Below are 27,062 nucleotides of genomic sequence, written 5' to 3' on the forward strand. Positions count from 1 at the left end.
TGTTGATTCTCTTTCTTTGTGCAGAAGGTCGTTGTGATAATTTGGGTACCATGGGATTCCCATCCAATCGTAGCTTGTTTTGCTGCTGACGGTAGCCTCAGTGCTACTTATTGACCAATGTGGGGCGTTCTCTTCCTTGCGGCCAGAATACAGCAGCATTCCTTCTGGAGATAGTCTTTTCTGTACAGACTGTGTCCTCCTAGTCTCGCAGATGCCAAGCAGGGCACAGTTGTATTTTTTCATCTCCGCTGCCACTTGGGCTGTCTTGCTTGTCTCGTACAGGATCCTCATGTTTCACGTCCCGGTGGTGATGGTCTTGGCTAAAAGCAAATAGATCGGCTTTGTGGCTTCCAGGGATCTCTGGCTTTCACCACTAGGCATCATTGCTCTCCGTGAATGAGATTTCTCTCTCCCCAAGGATGGAATGTCTTTTAGTTTTATAGCTAGGATTTGTTTTACATATTGGGGTAGCTAGCCCCACACATAACCCTCCTCCTTTTGTAGCTGGGCTTGGGACCGGCCATAGTGGAGTTTAAATAATTCCTGTAAATAAATATCCTGAATAAGGTTTTTCTCCACTATGGGGTGCTCTATGCTCCTTTCTCCACGTGATATCCTGCTCCTCGACCTAGGACATTTGGTGGGTCAACTACAGGGTCTTTTCTATTCCTGCCTAGCAGATTGCATTGTTTTTTGTATGACTCAATTGCCAGTTAAACAAGTGGGTTCTTGTTGGACCTGGCCCTTGCTGCAGGGTTACCCCAAACATTTTGTCTTCCTCCGCCTAGTTTTCTGACCTTCTTTTTGATGGCTTTAGGACTCAGGGCACTTTACCAGTGCTAAAGTGCAAGTGCACTCTCCTCTAAACAAGGTATGATTGTTTTACATATGTTTGGCATATTTGAGTTATTTAAAAAGTCCCTTGTAAAGTGGTATACCATCTACACCGTCCATCATGCTTAGAAGTTGGGCCCACAGAAATATGCTGAACTTGTCCTGGTGTAATTTTCAGAATGTTCAGCAGTGCCTTCACGTTGTGTGCTGTCCATTCCCAGCAGCAACTTACAGGCAGCAAAGGGGGCTTTTTATTTTCACCTCCAGCTGGGTCATAGATAAAGGCAGAAGTTAAGGGGACATCAGGCCTCCTTTAGAGTATCCTGACTGTATTCGGAATGGAACCTCACACTTAAATGCAACGGAGGGGAAACAAAAGCACACAGCTTGTTATTTCTTCAAAGGTACTTCAGAGAGGCTTCCTTTTGACTTTTAAGTCCCTGTATATAAGTGCACGCACTGTAAGAATGTCAGATGTGTTGGTCTGTCCCAGTATGTACACAAATAACAATTTAAATAGCACTATTTTATTTCTTTGATAGTGCTCCTCATGCCAATGCAGGGTGTCAGAGCACTTTACGTAACATACACAATATAAACTGATAATAAGTCATGTAAGTGTGTAAATCAATGTACAAGATGTGTTACATAGGTTACAAGGTGTACAAGTCACATGTCCTTCACAGCTCACTATGCTATATTAGATGGATTTCATTTTATGGGCTGCAAGAAAGTATCTGTATTCAAAGCAGTAACCCACTTACCTAACAACATAAAATAAAAATCTGTCATCTGCATGTTACATGATGTTCTTTGCAGGAGACACATTAACCTTCTATACTACTTTGATTCAAACCTGGGACTAGACAAAACACAGATATTTCTAACAAATATGTTATCTTCCAGAGTAATTTCACAAATTTTAATTATTATTATTCCCTGAGATTTACTGAGCACCTCTGCAGCAGATGCCTTAACTCCCATAAAATATTTTAAAATGCAGATTTAGCAACTAATTAAGCAGAACAAATTTACGACCATGCTTGTCCTTCTTGCCAATTTCGTTGTAGCAGGGTTTAAAAATAAATAAATAATGTATTAGTTGAGGCCTAGATTTTGCCTCGGGTTACTAAACACCCAACAAGAATAAGGGTTTCACTCGACATTGTTGAATAAGATTAATCTTTTGTGTCATTTAGGCCATGTTTTATTTTGTATCTCACCTGACCAAGTTGGTTGCGGAGGTGGTCTGCTCTAAATGTGTATTGGCAACCGTTGTTACTTGTTTCTGTAGAATGCTGCCATCAAGCAATATTTTCATTCGGTCCTTAACTTGTAACATTCTGTTCTGTTACCAAATCCCATTTGAGACTTAAATATTGTGTTGGCTGGTTTGGCTTTTAATAATGTATAATCCATGGCCTTCATTGATATTAAAACGATGATTTGGAGGACTGTGTTTTTCTTATTTTAGTTAGGTTGGTATCATGGAGATTCAGGCAGTGCTGCCCTCAGCACTCCATATACAGTTTATCATAGGAATTATATTGTGCTGTGAATTTTTCATTTTTCTGACTATTCATTACAGATTGTTATATGAAATGGTAGATGTTCCTTTCAACTCTTTCAATAAGTCCAAGTTTGATAGTTGGTAGACATTGCCTGAGCCTGAAATTAAAGTGTAGCAGGTTCTTTGTTCGAAATGCATAAAGTAGTCTAGGTCTTCAAACAGACTGGATATTTTGTATGACTCTTGTGTCAGGAGTCTGGTAATTAACTATAATGTCAGGGTTTCTGTAGCATCTAAATTTGGAAGTCTGTTATTTTGGCCGGTGCCAGATATCTTCTAATTGGTTTGTGGGACTTATTGAATTTTGGCAAAATTTGATAGATCCTTTACCCTAGTCACTTAAGGTTTAATGACCTCAAATAAAATTGTAAAGTAATGGTATGCTGTATTGAGGTAGATAACTAAAGGTGGGTCGACTCCTAAATCTGCCTTCACACTTTTGCATGTTACAAAAGTATTTTTTTTTTTATATCTGTAGCGGGGAGGGTAGAAAGGGGCAGGAGGTGAGTTTTAGTTCTTGCGGGTTTTATTTGCTGATACAAGAAATCAGTACAAGTTTTCCTAACAGGTGCCCTTCTCGGGGATCGGCTTCGCTCGGCTCGGCGTCTTCTCCGGGTTCCCTCTCCTTCCTCCGGATGGGGCTCCGTCGCGTCTCTTCCTGGTCCGTCTCCGTGTTGGTGGTCCACTCCGCCTCGGTAGAAGACACAAGAGAGGGCGTATCAGTACAACGTTTATCTCGCAACACAGTCAAATGGGGAAGGGGGTGAGCGGGCACCAACGGTGACTATTTACAGCAAGTGAGGGAGTGGGGAAGTGCAGGAAGGGTACTCCAGGGAACGAAGGGAATCCGTTTACTCTACTGACCCGCCTCTTCTCCTAACCCAGCCCGTGATACGATTACGTACCTTGGAGAGCCACACACCTCTTGGCGTGCGGCTGGGCGGCTCGTGTTGCCGTTGGCCTCCAGGCTCCCGCGCCGCGGACGGGTCTCTCCGCGCCTCCTCCTCCTCCTCCGTAGATGGAATACCGGGTTCTCTGCTCTCCTCTCTTGCTTCGTTCCTCTCGCTCCACGCTGCTCCTCTCCACTCGCTGTCTTCTCCTCCGGTGTACAAGCACACCTGACTGCATTCACCTGATGGATTTAAGGTGTGTCGTGGCTCCTCCTCGTCGCTAGTCCGCTTCCAGTTAAAGGGCCAGTCGTCGTCCTCATCGGCATCACAGCTGTAACGTTCTTCGGGCACTGTCCATACCTGTGGTGGGGAAGGCTGTAAAGACAGGAGGGTGGGGTCACAAGGTGAATACCCACATGAGGTGGCAGCGTTCGTCGGGGAAACCTGTGTCATGCCTCCCCCGTTACAATATCCAAATGTACAAAGGCATATTTAGTGTTGAACTTGAAACACAAAAAATGTTTGAGAGTTTGTTTAGCATCTGATCAGCTCAATATTCAGATTGTTGAAGTTTGACGTTGCCACCTAACATGTCTACCTTTAATTATCAGACATCCATTTTGCAGCATATTTTCTAATTCTCTACTCCAATCATGAACTAACTCTTGTTAAAATTTAAATTTTCAAATCCTAGTCTGCCTCAGATGTTGACAACTTGCTTGTAGCAGATTTAGTACTCACTTGCATAATTAACATTTGGTGAACATACATGGCAGGTAATCTTGGACTGTTATTAGGGAGAAGTAACTACTTCCTACCTCGCGCATAGAAATTACATCCCTTAAATATGTTTTAGGACATAATATTCGCAGCTGGTCTTCCATTCTCAGGTTTAATTGGTGTAATAAAGCATCTTTGGGACTGAACAGGTTATTTGTTTCGTGGCAGGTTAAAGGCTGGACAGAACGCTTTACATGTTAGTATGTGGTTGCTTACAGATCTAAGTGTTTATTTAGTATTTACTGTATTTTGTAAGTTAAAGTATATCTTATAACAACGTCAGTAAAAATACCATGTGAAATAACTCCTCCAAAGGGTTTTTGGTTATATGTAGAGTACTTTATGCTACTTTAAGTTCATGGCAAAGTGCTGAAGTGGCAAGGAAAGATCACAAAGCAGTTACGGAAGGAAGGGGTAAAATGAGGGCAGTAAAAAGTTTTGTGGATCAAACAGTATCCCCGTAACACCAGTATTTCACTGCATGGAGCTGTAGCGCCTTTTGAGTATCTGAGCCCTCACCAAGGCCGAATTCTTGATCCTAACAGTTGGCTAGCGTAGAGAGGGCTGGACTGGGCTTCCAGCATTGAAGATGTCACTCAAGTCTGTCAAGATGGCTTCTGTGATGAGACCCATGCAATGGTTTCCAAACAAGGGCTGGAGAAAGGATGCGGTCTGGGCCCTGATTTGGGACGTGTTGAAATCACTACAGGATATCTGGGGTAACATCAACAAGATGAATTTATGATATTTAGGCTGTATGACCACCACATTGCTGGCACGATAGCGATGTGGGATGCTGAGCTGCGGTAGTCTATTTGCGTTTGCTATCAAATCACGCTTCAGTGTTTGTTTATTCTCCTTTGCAGCAAAAGAATTTAGATCGTCCTCATGAGCCAGAAAAGATTCCTCGGGCACCTCATGACAGACGGAGAGAGTGGCAGAAACTAGCCCATGGTCTAGAGCTAGTGGAAGACGAAGAGCTGTTACACAAACACAATGAAATTATGAATGGCCCAACTTCACATTATGAATCCAGGTTGGTTGTGAGTGTATATACGTGTGTGTCTCTCTCTCTATGTAACATGCTATCTATTGACATTGTTCAGCATGGGAAAGGACCATAAAACTTGCAAGCAAAGCCTAGAGTGGGTCATGATGTCCCTCCCTTTCTCTATAGTGGGAAAAAATGGCATATTAGATTCTGGGCTTAAGCATGCATGGTTTAGGTCACTTTTTTCATGTGTAGTTCTTTAATTAAAGATATGTATTAAAAGAAAAATATTATTTTCTTTTCTTTCTTAGAAATCAGTCCTATGGAGATCATCACATAGATGGTCCCTTCTCCCTCGCAGCATTGCCATATAGTCAGATGTCTGAACTATTGAACAGAACGGATGACCGAATATTAGTGAGACCTCATGAACCACCACCACCTCCACCAGTTCATGGAGCTGGGGATGGGAAAGCCCTACCTCCCGGTATTAGGTAAGGCTGGCCAGGGGGATTGGGCCTTTTTGTTAAAAGGTATTAGAATTCATTTTAACCGATGTTCAAAATGAATTTGTTTCTGAAAAATCAGCGGGTCTAAAGGGAACCAGCTGAGGATGCATAGCGTTTCAATCTTTCTTAGTAAATCAGCAAAGAAAGTTATTGAGATTCCGACTGCACCTGCATACGAATAAGTATTTATTTGTATTCTTGTGTTTACTGTCTAGAGTGGGCAGCCATATTTGGAGTCCTCTTTGAAGTTAAACAAGGACATAATTGTATCTGTTTAGTCGTACTTGTTAAAGAGGATGTCTCAGTCCATCATGAATAACCTAATCCCATTTGCAAATCATACACCTGTGCAGTACGAAAATGCTGCCTTTTGATTGGCTTGCCCGCAGCTGATATCAACCATGCAGTTTCAAGCCAGAATCTAGCAAAATCAGCACACCACATATGTTACTACGTAGCGTTCTTATAGCAACGGTTTTATTAAAAGTAAGCTCTCTGAAATAATTTCACAATTTGCTAATTCATGCACTAGGTGCATTAAAATTACCGCCATTCCTATACATTGAAGCTGGCTGAAATGCCGATAGTGATTTTTTGTTAAAAATACTTTTTTTGCCATGCTTTCTTTTTCTTTGAAGCAGCATGTTAAGTTCACTCAAGTAGTATTTTTTTTAATCATGGAAAATGCATTGTTGCTGCAAACGTAGACTCTACTTAAAGGTAGACGCCTAAGCATAGGTTTAAGGATGCAAGTGCATTTTATCTTTAACCGTTGAGGCAGCAATAGTTTGGAACACAGTATTAAAGGTTACTAAACAGAATATAGCCGAGCAGGTCTTTGTAGTGTCTCTTGGTTAGTTAAAGAGCCATTGGTAGCGGCCAAAGAGCGGGCAGTAGCATAAAATAGGAAAAATGTAATAGAAAGTTCATGTTGCACTAGCAGTTTCTTGTTAGTGTTCTGTGAGAAAAGAGGAGTTACTTCCTGATTGTAACTTTTCACTTTAACGGGCCACTACTATAAAAAGATACTACAACACGAAAATAATATTATATAAAATGTTACAGGTTTCATTGAATATATTTATGGGTCGAAACCAGTAGTGTGCAAGGGACAATCAAAGGTACTTTGAGTGTAGCCAGAGTAAGAGCATCTGTTTGGCAATTTGACCCATCCCTTTAACTTTAATGAAGACACGGTATGCCCTTCCTCCATGCTAAATACTGCCTTAGAAGTTTAGAAGCGTATGTACCTACCTATCGCTCTGCTCCATTGTTGAAATGTGAGATATAGATGTGGTGGAAATATTGCACCTAGTTACTTTACCTATCGCTCTGCTCCATTGTTGAAATGTGAGATATAGATGTGGTGGAAATATTGCACCTAGTTACTTTAGCAAGCCTTAAGAGGTGGCGCTGTGTGCTCCTAGTTGTTTTGTTAACCATTGTAGGACATCACATTGTCTCCGCTCTAGCATCTTGTGAGCCCTCCTTGAACGCGGTCCCCCAAATAGAAATCTACTTGAATTGTGCAAACAATGAAACCCCACTTATTCTCTAAACACAGTCCACAAACAACTGCAACAAAATAAAAACAAGTGCGCTTCCTTGCTGCGTCAGATCCAATATATGGAATTTGAAACTTTGATGTACATAAACAAATGGTTTTACCCACCTAGAATTTCAAAACTATATGACCCTTTCCACATAGCGAAATTTACATTATTCTTTTGTTAAATAAAAATGCCATTTATTCCTTATAATTAGGTTTGATCAGTTGTGACATCTTGTTCAGGATGACTTTCTCAAGAGAAGGTAGTTTTGGAAACTTCCAGACCATTTAATTGCTACAGTGATATATAATGCAACTTTTGACTAGATAGGTGCTAATACTTGCATAGTTCTGAAATAAGTTGCGTGATCTGACCTACTAAAGCATTCATTTGTATTCGGAAATAGCTTTCTTTTTTCATCCCAGATTTTTTGTGAGATAGTTTTCTTCCTAAAACAATTTGCATGGCCAGTAATATGTCAGGTCTGGTCTGACATGTTGAATATTACAAGGGATAAAATTCATGATTGTTTAAAAAGGAAAATCGCTGGTTTAAATAGGTGGTGGTCGGGAGACATTTTTGAAGCTCACACACTATTTATACTTCAAAATAAAAGTTGTGGCTGTTGTTTCTGGAAGCAATAGACTACGTATCAAAGGCAGTCTATGTGGTGTGAGACAGCAAATTACCCTAGATCAAATATTGGATGTCCGTCAATGCATGTAGTAACCACACAGTAATGATAGCCGTCATTTAGCATAAGTGCCGATTTGCATGAGTGCCCGTCTTTTTTTTTTCTTTCAAGTGTTGGATCCCTTCATGACATTTCTTTGAAGCCAAAATCATTTGGAACCACGTGATCTTGATCACTGTGTATAAATGAAGTTTAGTTAGACTTATTAATCCATACTTTTTATATCACCATTAAAAGACATTAAAATACAGTTAAAAATCATAAAACCATATTAAGAGTCATATCCATAAAACAAACAAATATCAGACCACAGTTTTCTTAAAGACTTTCAATAATAAGGTGATCGCTATTGCCAACCTTACTTAGCTAAATTCAGTTAAAAAACTGACAGCGGCTGCAACTGTGCAAAGTTATTTTCAATTAATAAAGGTTTTGAATAATGTACTGTTAAAGATTTAAAGAACCGGGCATAACCACATAATGCCACAAAAAACTCAGGTCTCTGAGAAGAACAGCAGCACTTTGCTAAAACAGTCGCTTCAGTCTTAGTATAGAATACGGATTTTGTTGAACTCCCAGTCTGAGAAGGACTCACTGTGTAGGTGGGAGCTGTGAACAAAAGCCAGATTGGATGAAATTCCAAAATTAAACTTGCTTTTGTGTAGATATTGAAGGTCTTTGTACAATAATTCATTGACCGGTACACAATTTATGACTGGTGGGTTTCAAATATCTTTCTTTAAAGAAGAGGTTAAATCTTGGATGAAAAGGGAAAACAAAAGGGTTGCCCTGAAATATCCATGTTTGTTGAGGGTTTTGCAACCTGCTTCCCATTTGCCCATGCATTCATATGAAGTGTAATTAAAAGCTCAAACAGGCCTTGTGGGATTTTACCTTGCTAGCGTGCCCCAAAGGTCCAATCGTTCCTCTACACCAAACATGAATTTAAAATCAGCAAAACATACATACAAACTGCCTTAAACTGCTTTCTGACAAATGAAATTCAACATAAAAATGTAATGAGTGGTGATTGCCCCGGTCAAAACCCTGCTTGAGCCTTGGGTATTGAGGAATTTGTTGTTTCGTAGTCTTTGACTTCTAGCAACAATATGTAAGCATTTATTTTAGAAGATGAGTCGAACAATGATTTAAGTTGGTATGCAGTGGAATAGTTAGGGTCCCTTTTTGAAAAAAATGATGTAATTAAAGAGCCATCGCAGGAGTTTCCTATTTTCCCAATGTGATTGAAATATGGAGATAGGAAGTTTGGCCATACTAAGAGGCTTTCACATAAACCTTGTTTTGAATTCCATCAGGTCCTGCCACCCTGCTTGCATGAATCACATAGGAAACCTCCATAATTTCCTCTGGACTAATCTTTACCCATTCAGGTTACTTGTCAAATATAATCACATTTTCAAATCAGTCAACGCAGATGATAGGCCGTTTCATTTGTGTAGAGGTAACTCCCACTGTGAATTTGCAACCTGTGAGGCACAGTGGTGTTTTCGCACTGTGAGGCCATCAGCTTCTAGTTTTCAAAATAACTTTTGGTCTTTGTGCTTGATGGTCTCAGTCATCTTCTACCAGTTAAAAGATGCAGCAGACCTTTTCCTTTTAATCACAAATGTATCTTTCAATACTGATTGGCACACTTTCTTAGACTGTTCGATTTTCTTGAGTTCCATGATTGCGTTTCCTAATGTGTCTCAGTGCCCTTTTTAATTCCCTGCAATTTAAACAACAGTCCTAATCAAACCAGTTATTGATGTTTTTATTTAGACCTCCCTTTAATGTTACAGTCTGGTGAAAATGGCTGAAGTTAAGTTCTCATAGTCACAGAGGTTAGTTTCAGGCGTGTCTTTTATCTTATCGATGGCTGCTTTTATGTTTTTTCATTCGCATGCTCCAATTGAAATAAATCACATTCAGTAGTATATAGAGGTGTGTTGCAGCACTTTATAGCTACAAGACTGTGACATCAAGTTAGTTATTCATATTTGACAGTTATGTTTATAAAGCACAAATCACCTTTGGTACATCATAGAACAAACATCAGTTCACTGTGACTTGTGTGTATATTTTCTGTGTGTGGAACACAGGCTGGTCTGTGTTTAGTGGCCATGAAAGCATGAGAGGGTCCTAGTTATCTCAACAGAGGTATTTAGCTGCTGTTTCCTTTTTAAGTGTGTACCATGTATCCGGCTTGCTAATCGATCGAAACCTCTCGCTGTTCCTGGCCCAGAGCATCTGTACTTGCTTGGCTTGGTGAAGCGCAAATTATTGGTTGCCTATAATCAGGGAGTGATCTTTAGTGCATTGCTTGACATGTGACTAATTCTGAACTGCAGAAACCATCACCATTCAGCATCAGGAGATACAGTTGCAATAACAGCTTGCTGCTTGCGATTTGGGGGCTGTTCTATAAAACTGTAAATTGAGAGTTTATGTAAAGGACTTCCCACTCTGTGCATGTCGGTTCGGTCTGTGAAGTAGGAAACTCCTCCAGTTAAACTACTTTTAATGGCATGCATTACTGCAATTGGGTTTTGTCCCATTTTTAAAAAAAATGTTCACTGCATTATGCCACATCTGTTGAGTAAGCTCTTTTGTGCAGAGAAAATCAGCCAAGTACACATAGTTGCAGGTAGTCATAGCTGCTCATTTTTAGCCACATGTAATATGACTGTAGATGTTACTTGTTTACCAAAATTCTTTTCTTTCTTTTATTTATCAGCAACAACTCAGGTTTGATGGACAACCGCCCACAGTCTCCAGCTTCTGGCAGAACAGCAGTATTTATGAGCCCTACTCCTCCCCCGCCTCCGCCCCCTCTACCACCTCCTCCACCGCCTCTCCCGTCAGCTTTGTCAGCATCTTCACTGAGGTCTACAATGACCTCCACTCCTCCTCCCCCAGTTCCTCCACCGCCTCCTCCATTGTCAGCTGTATTGCAAGCCCCAGCAGTTCCACCACCCCCAACACCCCTCCAGATTGCTCCTGGGGTCCTTCACCCAGCACCTCCTCCAGTTGCACCCCCTCTGGTACTACCTTCTCCTCCGGTTACCAGAGCTACTCCAGTATGCGAAAATGTGCCAGGTCACACACTTCCACAGAGCGAAGTACAAGGGCTTCCACCACCCCCACCACCCCCTCCATTGCCTCCTACTGGCATTCGACCTTCTTCTCCTCTTACAGGAACTACTGTTTCTCAGCCTCTCAAATCTATTGTCCCTGGTCCTCATGCCCCATTAATGCCACCATCACCTCCATCCCAGTTTACCCCTGTTTCTGATACAAAGCGCCATCCATCCACTCTGCCTGTTATCAGCGATGCCAGAAGTGTTCTCCTGGAAGCAATACGGAAAGGTAACCATTTTGGAGGTCTACTTGTACCTCTTTGCCACTATTCTAATGTATTGTCATTTTGCTAGCCCTCTTTTTATGTGAGGAATCATTACTCCTCTCTTTTCTTTGAGGTTTCCTCTGGGACTTCCTGTGTATTTTTTTTGAAGTGTTGTTCTTCTCTCATACATCCTTATTTTAAACAACTAAACATAAGGGGATTTAGCTAGTTTTGAATGATTGAGGGCTATGTGGCTTTATCTGATAGAGACGTAAGGCCGCAGATTCCTTATCTTTGAATTTCCCAGGTGTCAGATTGGATCTGGAATGTTTTTCTTAGAGCAATACCTTTGCGCGCCGGTAGGTGGGGTCGGTCGACTCCGCGTGACATTGTCGGCATCATCTCCGTTGTTGTGACGCCGCATCATCTAGATATGTTATTAGAATACAGTGGTCCAAGACCTCTATAGTTATCAAAGCTGAATTCATCAGTAGATATTCATTAATTCAAAAAGATTTACGAGCGTATATACATCGATCAGCTCTATCCAATAATGTATATGTCCAAAAGACAATATAATAATCTGGGCATAAAGATAAGCAACAGTATCAATAAAGCAGTATTTTTAATTCATTGCTTCTTGGTCAAACAAATTCCAAGCTGCAAAGCATTACAACTCATAAAGGTTGCCCCAAGTGGAGCGTGCAACATAGCAAAGAAGTGCAGAAAGAGTGTATATCGTGATTAAGAAAGAAAAAAAGAATTTCGAAATAGATGGTGACATAAAATTTTCAAATTAATAAACAACACAGTAACGGATCCTCATTAACCCATCCTGCGAAACCTGACCACCTAATTGTTTAGAAGAGATTTCTCATATATTTTCAGGATGAATATATCATAAATTTTTGCACATAAATACAAAAAATGGTAGCAGGGTCCAGGTTATTTATATATACAGCGTCAACGTTTCGACTCGTCTTAGGGCCTTGCGGTCATTTTATGCCTGGGCCATGCGAGTCTTCATGCTGCCTACGTGACTGGTTCCCTTTCAAGCAGACACATACGTTGCTTGAGTTTCTTGCTGGAAGGTTTGGAGCACCTACTACAAATTCGATATGGGCTTATAAAATAAACCGTTGAGGAGGACATTTTCTAATTTGACTGAACCCATTCACAGGGTAACATCCATCAACCTCTAATCAATCTAACTCGGATTCGTTCTGGAGTTCACAAGGATAGAGAACCGCCTGTCTTTTACGTGGTATTCTCACCACTTTACACCGCTCAGGGGACATCTATAATCCCCTGGTTGCCCTTTCTATTATCCTGATGAAGACTCGCATGGCCCAGGCATAAAATGACCGCAAGGCCATAAGACGAGTCGAAACGTCGACGCTGTATATATAAATAACCTGGACCCTGCTACCATTTTTTGTATTTATGTGCAAAAATGTATGATATATTCATCCTGAAAGTATATGAGAAATCTCTTCTAAACAATTAGGTGGTCAGGTTTCGCAGGATGGGTTAATGAGGATCCGTTACTGTGTTGTTTAATAATTTGAACACTTTATGTCATCATCTATTTCGAATTCTTTTTTTCTTTCTTAATCACGATATACACTCTTTCTGCACTTCTTTGCTATGTTGCACGCTCCACTTGGGGCAACCTTTATGAGTTGTAATGCTTTGCAGCTTGGAATTTTTGGAATTTGTTTGACCAAGAAGCAATGAATTAAAAATACTGCTTTATTGATACTGTTGCTTATCTTTATGCCCAGAATATTATATTATCTTTTGAACATATACATTATTGGGTAGAGCTGATCAATCTATATACGCTCGTAAATCTTTTTGAATTAATAAATATCTACTGATGAATTCAGCTTTGATAACTATAGAGGTCTTGGACCACTGTATTCTAATAACGTGCAATACCCAGGTCCTGTACCTTTTTGGGATACCCCATTATCTTAATGGCATCATCTAGATAGGCACCACCTCGGCACATTGACGTCAGTTCCTTTCTTTCTGCGTCAGCCATTGAAGATCTGTGGAGAGCTGTTGGAGATGGATCCACGGTTTGTCTTTGGTGCCTAGAGCGCGACCACAACTCGAAGTTTTGCTCTAACTGCCAGGCCATGGCTCCGAAAGCTTTGAGGGAACAGTCCCTAAAGCTTCTTGCGGCTCGCCACCACTTTGTTCACCCTGGAGCATTCGCCGGTGGAGAGGAAGGTCTGGGTACCGCTCCAGGAGCCCCAAGTCTTCATCCTCCCACTCAAAGTCTTTGAGTCGGTCAGGTAGGAAGCACAAGAAACATAAGAAGTCAAAGCGTGCTTCGACTTTTCCCCATCCATCAGCTGATGTGACGGCTGAGCCTTGGTATTCTAGGCCTCGTTCTTCTAAGTCTCTTTCTTCTAGGCCTCGTTCTTCACAATCTGTGCCAGAGTCGGCTCCGTTCTTTTCAGCCTTCATGGGAGCCAGAGCGACCCCTTCCAGCTGAAGGAGTTTTATGATCCCATGTGGCTCATATTTGGGAAGCTTGACCCTGCAGGCACACCTTTGGGCTCAGGAGGCTCAGAGGGTACTCTGGCGCCTATCCCCCCCCTGCTCCACGCCGATCCTGTGATGGATCTGGACAGACACTGGTCGTACCTCTGTGACCTTCCCCAGCACCAGTCCTGATGCCGAGACTCTCTGCACCGCTCACGCACACCGGAGATGCCAGCCTCATTCTTATCCCGGGTGATCTGGAGCCAGATCGGCGCCTGCCCGTGCTGATAGAATCCTTAGGTTCTGGGTAGTTTCCTCAGCCCTATTCTGAAGACCAGCTCTTACCACAATATAGACTAGTGTGAGGAACTCGATGAGGCCTTCGGACAGGATACCTCCCCAGCTACTGGCCTGCTTTCTCCCCCTACTGTGGCTACAGAGAAGGGAGCATCATACTCTATGGTGGTGCGAGGGGCAGCTTAAGTTCTGAACCATTAGTTCCCTTCTGTGGCAGTCAATACGAACATCTTGACGGAGGTTCTGCAGCCTGGTGTCTCCTCATCGGAACCCTTGCTGCTTTTCAGCGAGGCCTTAACTGATGTCCTACTGGGCAACAGGTCTAAGCCCGCCACAGGGGCTCCTGTGAATAGGCCAATTGCCCGCCGCCATCGCCCTGCACTGGGTGACCCAAATTTCCTCACCAACCACCATACCCAGAGAGCTTGGTGGTACAAGCTTCTACCTCCCAAGGTGCGCTCCTTTCTGCACCTCGGGATAGAGAATTCAAGAGGCTGGATAGTTGGGATAAGAAAATGTTATCCTCCTCCAGCCTTGCACTGCGGTCCGTGAACACCTCGTGCTTATTGGGGCATTACTCCCACATTCTGTGGGAATCGGTTGCGCAAGTGCTGCCACTGGTCCTGGAGGAGGCCCGGTCCATCCTCTCCCAAGTAGTGTCAGACTGGAGAGATGCAACAAAGTTCGCAATCCGGTTTGTGCTCGACGCAACCGACTCACTAGGCAGAGCAATTTCAACAACGTTAGCTGTTCGATGCCATGCCTGGTTGAGGACTTCTGGATTTTTGGTGGATGCCCATGCCTCTCTCATGGACATTTCCTTTGATGGCACTGTATCTTTAGGGACGAGGTGGAAATGGAGCTGGAGCACTTTAAGGACTCGCGGGCTAAGGGCAAATCTTAGGGCCTCTCAGTTGCCACTCGTCCCCAGTCTGCCTTTCTCCCCTTTCGTGTCTATGGAAGGGGCATTCAGTTGCGCCAGCTATGCCCCAGCCGCAGGACCGCATAAGGTCAGCAACCTCTGTGCGGCCTGGACGTGGCTCGTTCCAGCCCCGTGGGTTGGGCGGCCAGAGGTAAGATCAGTCCACCACCCCCCCCTGCAACCTCATGCTCCGAACACTCCTAGTCTGGCCCTTCAACATCGTGGGTGGCAGGATCAGCCATCACCTCCACCACTGGCAGGACATCACGTGGGACAGGTGGGTTCTTCAGATAGTCCGAAGGGGCCACTCCCTCCCCTTCGAGACTTACCTTTCCGCCATACCTCCAGCTTACAACTAGCTGACTGAGGATGACCTGGCTTTGATTAAGGAAGAAGTCATTACGCTCTTGCCCAAGAGAGGGATCAGCGCTAGAAGTAGGCTGTGGTTGCTATTCACGCTACTTTCTGGTCCCAAAGAAGGAAAAGGTCCTGCACACTATCCTAGATCTGGGAGCTCTCAACTACTTCCTCAAAAAGGAAAAGTTCAAGATGCTCACTGTAGCTCAGGTCTTGTCTGTCCTGGACGCAGGAGACTGGCTGGTGGCGTTGGACTTACAGGACGCCTATTTTCACATTCCGGTCCTGCCTGCCCATCCGGGCTAACTACGGTTTACAGAAGTCCATGAGCGCTTTCGGTTCACCGTGCTCCCCTTTGGCCTTACCAACACCCCTCAGGTGTTCACCAGGATGATGGCGGTAGCCGCAGCTCATCTGCGCAGACCTATCTCGAACACTGGCTATTGAAGGCAAGTGTGCACCAGGCTGTTGTCTCCCACCTCCAGACTACTGCAAACTTTCCGCACTCACTGGGGTTCTCCATCAGTGTGCGAAAGTCCCACTTAACTCCCTCTCAGATGCTCCGTTTAATTGAACTGTTCCAACTATGATGCAGTTTCGGGCGTGTCCTCTTCAACGGTGAGTCCAGGATATTCAGGCTATGATACCGATGTTTCATCCTCTATCCTGGATTTTTTGGTGAGAATTACCCTGAAGCTGCCTGGCCTCATGGCCTCTTGCACCCTGCTAGTGACACATGCTAGATGGCATATGCGGGCTCTGCAGTGAGACTCGAAGTTCCAGTGGGAGCAGCATCGGGGGAATAGCTCCAACATGGTCCAGATCTCGGAGAGAACTTCACAGGACCTGCAGTGGTGCCTAACCGACCGCGATTGGGTCAGAGGCAGACCCCTCTACCTTCCCCATCCAGACCACACAGTAGTCACAAATGCATCACTCCTGGGATGGAGCGGCCATCTGGGAGAAGTGGAAATCAGAGGACTCTGGCCGAATCCGGACTCTACATTAACTTGCTGGTGCTCCAAGTGAAACGCTTGCCATTTAAAGCCTCTCTTCCTACGATCAAGGGAAAGCTGGTTCAACTGTTCACCGAGAACACCACCGCCAGATGGTACTGCAGCAAACAGAGCAGGGTGGGTTTGTGGACCCTTTGTCAAGGGGACCTGTGTCTCTGGATGTGGCTGGAACAGCGGGGCATTTTCCTGGTGGTTAAACACCTGGCAGGTTCTCTCAATGCCAGATGAACTCAGCCATCGATGACTTGCGGATCACAATAGGCTTCTCCATCTGGAGGTGGAGCAAGGTCTCTTTCAGCTGTGGGGAGAGCCTTGGTTAGATCTGTTTGCCTCCGCTGAGAACACGCAATGTCAGCAGTTTTGTGCACAGGAGTTTCCAAGGCAGCACTCACTCAGCGACGCTTCTCATCTTGTATGGAGCTAAGGCCTCCTGTATGCCTTTCTGCCAGTACCACTTCTGTCAAGAGTGCTCAAGAAAATCAGGAGGAGACTGGGCCCAAGTCATTCTTGTTTCTCCGGACAGAGCATGGAGAGGCTGATATCCTGACCTTCTCCAATTGAGCATCGATCCTCCAATCATGCTGCCCCTTCGGGAGGAACTTCTGTCACAGCAGAAGGGGAGGGTCCTCCACCGGAACCTGTTAACTCTGTCTTCTTGTGTGGAGATTGAGCGGCAGCAGTTGACAGCGTTCAACCTTCCTCCCGAAGTCTGTAATTACTGTAATGAAGCCAGATGTCCCTTTACCAAGACTGTGTAAACCTGCCAGTGGCAAAAATGTGTAAAATACTGTACAGAAAGATCCATTGATCATCTTCTTTCTGCTTCCTTCTCTCAAGTCGTTCTCGTTATTGTGACCCTTGCCCAGCAGGGCTCTGTCTGGGCACTCTCATAGGGTACATTTCGGCCCTGTCTGCCTTCTTGAGGCTGCCAGACCAACCCTCCTTATTTAATTCTCTTATTGTAAAATAGATTTTTTTTTCTTTTTTTTTTTTTATTGAGAATTCATTGGTACAAAACAGATACAGCTTAATAAAGAAAAATCCATTATCTCGTAATAAAGTTCAATAAGCAAAAAAGCATCATAGATAAAACCAGACATTCAATATAAAAATAGATAGGTGGTTACATATAAGAATAAATATACATATAAGAGACTCATCACCGGTTAATTATAACTGCCCCTCCCTCCAGTTTTTAAGGGGGTCCCATATCTTATTACCAAAATCACGCCTTTTCTTACCCTTATAGAAATATAGAGTAGATTCGATGTTATGAATACCAAGAAGCCTGGTCAGCCACATTTGGAAGGTTGGGGCATTTGGATCCTTCCAAGCGGCTGAAAGTAGAATACGTAAAACGGCAACAGCTAAAAAGATAAAGGCCTCTGTTTCTTTATTCATAAGGGCCGTTTTACTATCACTCCCAAGGATCATCATTGTCGGGGATAGGCAGATCTTTAAGCCTAGTAGCCCCTCTAAAAATTTCTCTATCTCTATTTTTATCACGCCAAGCTTCTCGCAGTGAAAGAACATATGTAAAAGATCTCCTGGACCTTTCTGGCACCTAGGGCAGTTACTGTCGATCCTCATGCCCCAATCATGTAACTTAGATGGTGTGTAGTACAGATTAAAAAGTGTTTTAAAATGCTGAACCTTCAGATTTGAGGACCGAAGTACCTGCTTATCCAAGCTCAAGGCTTTATCGAGGTCAGTATCCGGATCTTGAAGTCTAACTGCCCAGGCAGCCTCGTGTTTCTCAAAATCGTCAGGGGATTTTTCAATAAGGGCTTGATATATACTGCTAATCCTATCTCCTCCTCTTAGCAAATACCCCAGCACAGGGCAATATGGCCCGGGCAAGATATCAGAAATGACAGTTTTAACTGTTTGTGAAACTTGGAGATACTTAACGATTTGATCGCTGGGGTGACCATACTTCTCTTGTAACCAATTGAAGCTAACAGTGCTTCCATTCAACATCACGTCGCCCACAGTCCGAATACCCAGCTGCTCCCAGCATTTCCAAGCCCCATCCACACTCAAATTTGGTATATACCCTGAGTTCCACAGCGGGGTATATAGATTAATCTTAGGGATATGACACAGTTTCTGCAGATTTTTCCACAAATCCCAGGCGCTCAACACCGCCTTATACCGGGATTTAAAAAAAAATCTACGACTGGTTTTTCTCAACAATACCCCCACGGCCTCCTTTCCCATCAGTAGTTCATAGATTGATGGCAAGACATATAGATCGGAGGTAGGATCATATGTATATCTCCCACTGGATACTGACTCAAATAATATAGACATCTGAGTCAACAAACCAGCCCAATGGTAGAATCTTATATTTGGAATTGCCAAACCTCCACGTTCCTGAGGGAGTGTCATAAATTTTGCTGCCCTCCTAGTTTTACCATACTGCCATAAAAAACTGTTAAAGATAGACTCGATCTTTTTTAACATCCCATCCTCAATTAAATAGGGTATACATCTAAACAGATAAAGGAGTTTGGGCAGCATAGTCATCTTTAACACGTTGGCTCTCCCTATGAGTGTTAGGTGCAATGAGTCTATCCGCTTTAAATCCAGTTCGATTTTTTTAAGGAGCGGGGAATAATTATCCTGAATAATAGAACCTGTTTCAGCATTAATTACTACCCCAAGATAAGTGGCAGAATCAACATATCTTTGATCGATTTTAACAATCTCCTTTGAACAGATCACCTGAGTTTTTGACTCATTCAGGCAGTACCCCGAATGCATGCCAAACTCCCTAGTGACCTCTACCAGTATCCGCATGGCCTCAGCTGGCTTTGGTGTAATCACTGCCAGATCATCGGCGTATGCCAATATTTTACTAGCAAATCCATTAGTTACTGCTGGCTGTATTCCCCCATTCTCGAGAATTTGCCTAACCAGCGGGTCAATATACAGAGCAAACAGGATAGGTGAGCAGGAGCAACCCTGACGGGTGCCCCTGCTTATCCTAATCCTGTCCGAACTCTGGCCCATCAGCTGAATTCGGGCCATTGGATCGCAATACATGGCTTTTACGGCGTCCAAATTTTTGGGCCAAACCCTCTCTCCATCAATACATCCCATAGGTAGAGCCACCTGACGCGATCGAACGCTTTTTCTGCGTCGAGGAGGATCATGGCGACTCCTCTCCCCCCAGCAGCATAGGACTCAAACAGCGAGATTGCTCTTCTAACATGGTCCGTTCCTCGACCGGGGATAAACCCATGCTGCCAGGGGGAGACGAGCCCACCAATGACCCTCCCCAACCGCATGGCCAGGATCTTGGCATACAACTTATTGTCCGAATTAATCAAAGATATGGGCCTATATGACCCAGGGTTTTCCTTCGGCTTTCCTTTTTTATGGAAGACTACGATGTTGGTATCTTTCCATGTTTCCGGGATCTTACCCATACCTATAATGCCATTAAATAGATCCAACAGTATTGGAACCAGCTCTCCCGAGAGACACTTATACATCTCGAGAGGGATGCCATCTGGCCCAGCAGCCTTACCGGCAGCCAGGTCAGATAGCGCCTCGCGGATCTCATCCACCGTTATATCCAGCTCCAATTTTTCTCTTTCTGCTGGTCCCAATTTAGGCCCATTATCCGGATACCTGCCAGTTGGGCATGTCCCACCCATTTCCTCCTTATACAAGGTTTGATAGAAATTTGCGAAAACTGAGAGGATGCCCTGGGGTTCCACCACATCACGTCCATTCTCGCGGATGCTTGTTATTATATTCTTGGTATAATCTTGCCTAATCCTTAGCGCTAATTCCTTTCCAGCCTGCTCCCCAGTCTCATACACCCTCCTCTTATATGTCCAATATTCCGCTGCCGCCTTTTCTGCAAAATGTTTTTGTAGTTCTGCTTTAATTAGGCAGATGCTGGTTTGGCTCTCTCTACCTTCCCTTCCTTGGGTTAAATCTTGGCAGTGTTGTTCTTCCGCCTTACCTAAATCTCCCAAAAGCTTGACCCTGGTGGCTTGTTCTTTTTTCCTGACCTGAGCAGAATAACTAATAACCTCCCCCCTCAATGCTGCTTTAAATGAATCCCACACACAGTTCCTTGATGCACTATAACGATTGGCATCAAAGAATTCGCGGGCCCATTTTTGCATATGTTCAACAAACTACATCGGTCAGAAGCTTCCGATTGAATATCCAATTCCTACAATTCCTAGCTAGTCCCATACCATTGTATATAATTGCCAACGGGTTGTGATCCGAGAGGACCTTGGGAAGTTTCCTAATACTGATCTTGCTAATTTCTGTGGATGATATTAAGAAATAATCCAGCTTACTATACCTCTGGTGGGGATAAGAGAAGTATGTATAGCCTGGATCTCTAGGCTCCTTTGCCCCCCAGACATCAATTAAACCATGCAACAACATCATAGACCGGAGAGCCATAGATACCCTTGGTTTTCTGCCAGCATATGAACTTCCCACAGAGAGATCCATGGAAATATTAAAATCACCGCAAACCAGTATGGGAATCGTCCATGTTGACAGTTCCTCCTCCAAAATTTCGAAAACCTCTGGGTCGTCCTGATTTGAGCCATATATGCCACAGATAGTAAGACCACACTCCAATTCCACCAGGGCCCATCTACCAAGTGTACCAGATTTAGCCCGTTTTGCCCCCCCAGCATAGATTTCCCCAAAATCACTACCCCCCTTACTGTTGAAGTTTGGGCGGAACATGCCAGGATATTGAACCCTCCAACCCTCAGCAGCTGCCTCTTCGCCTATGGTAGATGGGTTTCCTGAAGGCACAAAATATCTACAGGTTCAGTCTTCACAAACTGTGCCAATTTTGCTCTCTTCCTCCAATCGTTTAACCCACCTATATTTATTGAATATACGTTTATGTTTTTGAAATTTTTATTGCGCACAGTGTCTCGGCGCATATCAGACTGCCTAGGATGAAGACCTACCAGATCACTCACTGATTAAATAACCAGGTTTTCAGGAGTTTCCGAAAGATGATGAGTGTGGGACTGGTTTTGATGGACAGGGGAAGTGAGTTCCACAGCCTGGGGGTTGCTACTAGAAAGCGTCTGTCTCCCCAGCTAGTGGTTCTGGTACGTGGGACCGCGAGGAGATGGGTACCAGCCGAACGAAGGGGCCTTTGAGGAGCATAGATCCGAAAGGCATCCTTGAGGAACCTAGGTCCTGAGTCATGGATGGCCTTATAGGCAATACAGAGTGCCTTGAACTTTATCCTGCTCTTGACACTTAGCCAGTGCAGTTGGCGAATAGCCAGAGAGGTGGGACGACGGTTAGGGATGCCTAGCAGCATTCTAGCCGCTGCATTTTGCACCGATTGAAGTTTCGTTAGGATCTGTTCTTGAGTGCCAAGGAAGAGGGCGTTGCCATAATCCATTTTAGAGAAGACAAGAGTGGTGATCAAGGTTTTCCCTGCCCCTGAAGGGAGGTATGGCAACAGTTTTTTGATCTTCCTTAGCGTATAGAAAGATGATGAAACCACCGCGTTCACATGATGTTTGAACAACAGCTTCTCATCGAACACGATACCGAGGTTTCTGACCTTGGCAACCGGGGTGGGGGGGGTGGACCCATTTCACTGGGCCACCAGATGGAAGACCATTCCGGTGAAAGGTTGCCAAAGGTCATCACCTCGGTTTTGTCCGAATTTAACTTCAAGCAGTTGCTTGACATCCAAGAACTAATGGCCAGCATCCCCTCCTGAAATCCTGCGGCCACAGCTGGTCCATCCTTGTGCACTGCCAACACCAATTGGGTGTTGTCCGCATAGGTGGTTAAGCGGAGTCCATGAGCTTTAATAACTTTCGCCAAGTCCGCCACATATATGTTAAATAATGTGGGGCTTAGCGAGGAGCCCTGGGGCACCCCACAAGGGAGAGTGAAGCTGGGCGAATAAAAAGTGCCCAGTTTTACCGCCTGAGTACGGTTGGCCAGAAACGAAGCGATGAGGTCCCTGGCAAGGTGAGTCACCCCCAGGGTTGTGACACGGTCGATCAAGATGGAATGATCGACCGTGTCAAAGGCAGCGGACAGATCCAGGAGTATAAGGACCGCTGCCCCACCCTGGTTCATTACAGTCCGGATCTCATCCGAGGCCTTTATCAAAGCCGTCTCTGTACCGTGGCCCTTCCTGAAGCCGAACTGGGTATCATCTAGAAGTTGATGAAAATTAATGAAACCCGAGAGCTGTTTGTTCATAATAGCTTCAAATATTTTAGCTGGAAAAGGAAGGCAGGCAATAGGTCGATAATTAGCGGAATCCTCAGGATCCAGGGAAGGCTTTTTCAGCAAGGGCTTGATGACAGATTTCAGGATAAATGCCTGTCTGGAAGATGGAGTTGCATAGGTCGGTGAGTGGAGAAGTAATAACCTCAGTGAGGGCACTCAGTATAGAAGGGGGACAGGGGTCTAGAGGGGATCCCGATTTGATTGAAGTAATTAACATGGCAATCTGGTCAGTAGAGACTGCTTGAAAGTTAGCAAAAGTAGGAGTGAGTGGAGAGGGACAAGGGAAAGGGTGGACACTATGGCTTGCCATGCTTTTTGCTAAAGAAAAACCTTACTTTCAGCTGTACATCATAATAATAAAAAAACTTTTTCCAGAACAAGTATACCATTTCCAGAGAACACCAGAGCTGTAGAAAACATTGTACCACAAATTCTCATTTTTTTCAGCTTTTTTGCCCCCCTCACCCCCCCCCGTGCCCCCCCCCCCGGAGAACCCCCCCTCCTCCACCCCACACCCTTCTTACCCCCCCTCCCACTGGAAGCACTCAGACCTTGGTCTGAGCTAATGATGGTTGTGTGCAGCAGCGTGGAGCATAGGCGCAGCTGTTTTTTAAAACACAACAATCATATGAACCATATCTTACCTCCCCTAACCCGTCCCCCCGAGAAACACACATAAGAAAGCAAAAAGGAAAAAAAAAAAAAAAGAAACCAGAAGAAAAAACCCACTGTTGAACCAATCAATTCAGATAAATAGAACAGCAAACACATTCTAATTTTTAGACCCCTTGCCAGACTTAATACTCCGCCAGTCAGACTTATTTGAATCACAGAGAGTCCAAAAACTCCTTTGCCTTAACTTCTGACGAAAAATATATAGTCTTCTCATCTTTCAATATCTTGAACTGCTCTGGATTCACTAAATAAACCTAAATGTGCTTGTCCTGAAAGGGCTTAATCAGCTGGCGGAGTCTCCACCGCCTCCCCACCGCCGCGTGACAAAAGTCCGGTCTCACAAAAAAAGACACCCCCTCACTGGATCTTTTTGCATCGGAGCGAGCCTTTTCCGATATGATCTGCCGAAGAACATAGTTACCAAAAAATATCAAGACTGCCCTAGGTTTATCGCCGCTTCCAGCTCCCCGGCGAGCTCTAAATGGAGTACGATGAATTCTCTGCATTTCCGCAGCCCAGTTCCACTCAGATAGTTCCGGGAATGCTGTTTTGAACAGGTTGATCATAAAGACCCTAATGTCTGAGCCCTCTGCCCCTTCCGGAACTCCTAGGGCTCGGAGGTTATTACGCCTCAACCGATTCTCCATGTCCTCCAGTTTCCACTGGATGTCGACAACCTGAGCGCTCTGGGAATCTACCTTGGATGATGATGCTGCTGCAGCTTCTGCTTCGGTTGCCACAATCCGTTCCTCCAAATTAGTGACTCTATCCCCCACATTAGTGCATGCCTTAGAGAGTTTTCGGACAGCACCCTGCATCTTACGCATTGCTACCTGTGACTTCCGAGTGTCCTGGCTAGCTTCTTCTCTATGCGTAAGGATGGTCTGATATATGACATCCAATGATGGAGGGTACGATGATGGGGCCTCGGCGTTAGGGTTTCCCTGAAGGGGCGTAGCTGAAGAGTGGTCCCAGGTCAGATCCCGCATCTGATGTGCACGGGCCTCTCCCTGACCAACAGGTCATTTGGCCGTGCTGGGCGGGTCCCGTTCTAAATCACGGTCACTAACAGAATCCAGATTGCTCCCTTCCTGGGAGCTCCTCTCCTCATCGGACCATTCTGCATCCTCTGTCACCGGGAAGAAGCACTCGCTGCTATCTTTCTCTTGCTCCTTACCCCCTTCATCCGTGAGAGTGAGCTGGGCTAGTGGGGGGCACAATAACGTAATTTCTTTCTCCTTCACTTTATCCGTACCCCCTTCAATCGCCAAACCTTGCCCCGTGGCCTCCTCCAGCTGATCATTCAGCAGTACAGGCATTATCGAATGCAGCCCCATCAAGTTGTTCATCAGTACCTGTACCTGTAGCCACCGGGGTCCCTGAGGCTGCCTCTTGTCCCCTTGCCTCAGCCTGCTCCTCTGCCCGCACAGCAATTGACATTATCACATCTTCCAGCCCCTCTACCTCATCCGGAAGGAGGATAGATGCAGGGTTGGTACCTGGCCCTTTAATGTCCTTTAATCCTTTAATCTCCTTGGCCTCCTGTGTCGCTGACTCCTGGACTGGGGGTTGAGGTGCCTCCACGACCGCGTTCTTCTGACTCCTTCCCCCACGAATCAACAGCTCCGAAATAGAAGGGGACTGCCGGGGGTGCTGTGTCACCTGTTTACCTCTCTTGGGCGGCATTGGCGTTTCACCATGTTCACCATATTCACCAAATTTCGGATCCCCTGTGGACAGAGATGTCTCTTCAGAACCTAGGTGTACTTGCTCCGAAATTAGAGGTAAAGCTGGGGCCGCCTGCGCTGCCTGCGTCGCCTGTGCCGCTTGGGCTGCCTGGATTTTCTTCTTTGCTGTTGCTGCAGCTTTAGCTGATACACCTGCTGCCGTTTTTGGGGCCATTGTCAGTATGGTAGCCACAGGGTACTGCTTCCGCCGAAAAAAACTGATCGACAGAGCAACTCTGCCTGCTGCTCTTCCGACGGCTCCCACTACCTGCCTCGACCAGCAGCTGACACGCCCCCAGCGCCGAGGACGCCGGTCCCAGAACGCCAGCAGCCCGTCCGTAGCCTCAGAATGCCTCCTCTCGAAGCTCACCGCTCCGGACCTCCAAGGAATAAACAACATCAGCTCTCCTTCACCGGGAGTCAGCCAGGTGAGCCGCTGCTTCTACGGGGGGTAGGGGAGGATTACTGCGCCTCGCCCACACTGCTGCTCTGCGGCTTACTCACACAGCCGCCATCTTGCTCGTAAAATAGATTTCTTAACGGGCTTGTGCATATGTTTCCACCTACCCTTTCATCATGCCTCAGTGGGACCTTAATTTGGTTCTCACCTTCCTGACGTGTGCTCTGTTCAAACCTCTGCACAACTGTCCCCTCTGGCTGTTTGCCATCAAAGCAGCCTTTCTAGTAGCAATAACTTCTGCCGGGAGAGTGAGCGGACTTCAGGCTCAGTCATCCAAGCCGCCTTACCTGACCATCATCCCTAATAAGTTAGTGCTTAGCACTAGGGTCCTTTTTACTGAAAGTCGTAACAGTAATCCATGTGGGGCAATTGGTCACCTTGTCCACTTTCTAAGCTCCTCTGCACCCTTCTAAAGAAGAGAAGTGACTCCACCGTCTGGACCCAAAAAAAGCATTGTCATTCTACCTTAACTGCACTAAAGAGTTCCGGGTGGACAACCATCCCTTATTTGGATCAAAGAAAGCTTGTGCGGTGCAGAAGAGGACTATCAATGGGGCATCCTCTGAGTCAAAAGTTGCTGCGCTCTGGACAAGAAGCAGCCTCTTGAAGGCTTCCACCAGAGCGAAGGCTGCTACCACGGCGTTTGAACATGGTGGTCCAGTCCTTGCCATTTCTCCGGAAGCAACGTGGTCAACCCTGCACACGTTTACCAAACACTACTGCCCGGGCAGTCAAGTCCAAAGGGATGGCTTATTTGACCATTCTGTCCTGCTGGACTACCTGGTTTAACTTGTCCGCAGTTCCTCCTCTGGGGTGGTATTGCTTGGGTATCTATTCAAAGTTAAAGAATCTGCAGCTAGATGTCTCTAGCAGATGGACAAGTTGCCTACTTTTGGTAACGCCTTATCTAGTGGAGACTTGATCTAGCCGCAGATTCTTTACTTACCCACCCATCCTCCCTGAGCTGCAGACAGCATTGTACGGTCAATGCTGACCCCCCTTCAGGGCCCTAGTTGTTCAGAAACACGCTAATGTCAGTGCACTTCATGGCTCTGCTCCTCTGGCGTGGAAAGTCGTGAAAAGTAACTGACTTCACAATGCCGAGGTGGTGCCTATATAGGTGAGTTGGATGTCACTGCAGCGGAGACAACGCCACCGACGTCACGTGGAGCTGACCAACGCCACCTACCAGCACGCAAGGGAATTTGCTCGAAGAAAAATCTTCCTGGCCCCGTCTGATGCTTGGAAAATTCAAAGGCAAGGTATATGCGGCTATATCATGTCTCTGCCAGATAAGGAGTTACTGAAGGTAAGTAACTTGACCTTTAGTGACCTTAATGATACCAAGCAGCGTGGTAATTAGCATAGATATTAGCATGGAACACATAAGCACATACACTGCATGGTTAATAATATCAGTAAACTTAGACATGACAACACAGCACTCATAAATGTTTTTGAAAATTACATTGATTATATGAGCCATGTATTGCTGTGCTCTATTGTCCATTGTGTATTGATCATTTATCTTCAAATTCATTGAACATTGTCTCTACCTGTTTAACTCAAGTGTTAGTTATGGCAATCACCTACTTTGCTGTACTCTGTAAGTGATATGCTTTCGTTCACCTTCAGGGAGTAGCTTTACCCAGTGGGTTGAACACTATTATCAATAGTTTTGGTC

General features: G+C 44.9%; 1 protein-coding gene across 1 annotated transcript in view; it reads left to right on the forward strand.

Annotated features, from left to right (window-relative positions):
• Nucleotides 1–27,062, forward strand: part of WASF1 (WASP family member 1) — a 377,364-nt gene that overhangs the window by 345,380 nt on the left and 4,922 nt on the right. The window contains exons 6-8 of the mRNA XM_078649171.1: nucleotides 4,941–5,110; nucleotides 5,377–5,559; nucleotides 10,556–11,187. Of these exons, the coding sequence (XP_078505297.1) occupies nucleotides 4,941–5,110; nucleotides 5,377–5,559; nucleotides 10,556–11,187 (985 nt within the window). The remainder of the gene's footprint in view (nucleotides 1–4,940; nucleotides 5,111–5,376; nucleotides 5,560–10,555; nucleotides 11,188–27,062) is intronic.

This window comes from Lissotriton helveticus, chromosome 6 (genome assembly GCF_964261635.1).
Source record: "Lissotriton helveticus chromosome 6, aLisHel1.1, whole genome shotgun sequence".
NCBI classification, from domain to species: domain Eukaryota; kingdom Metazoa; phylum Chordata; class Amphibia; order Caudata; family Salamandridae; genus Lissotriton; species Lissotriton helveticus.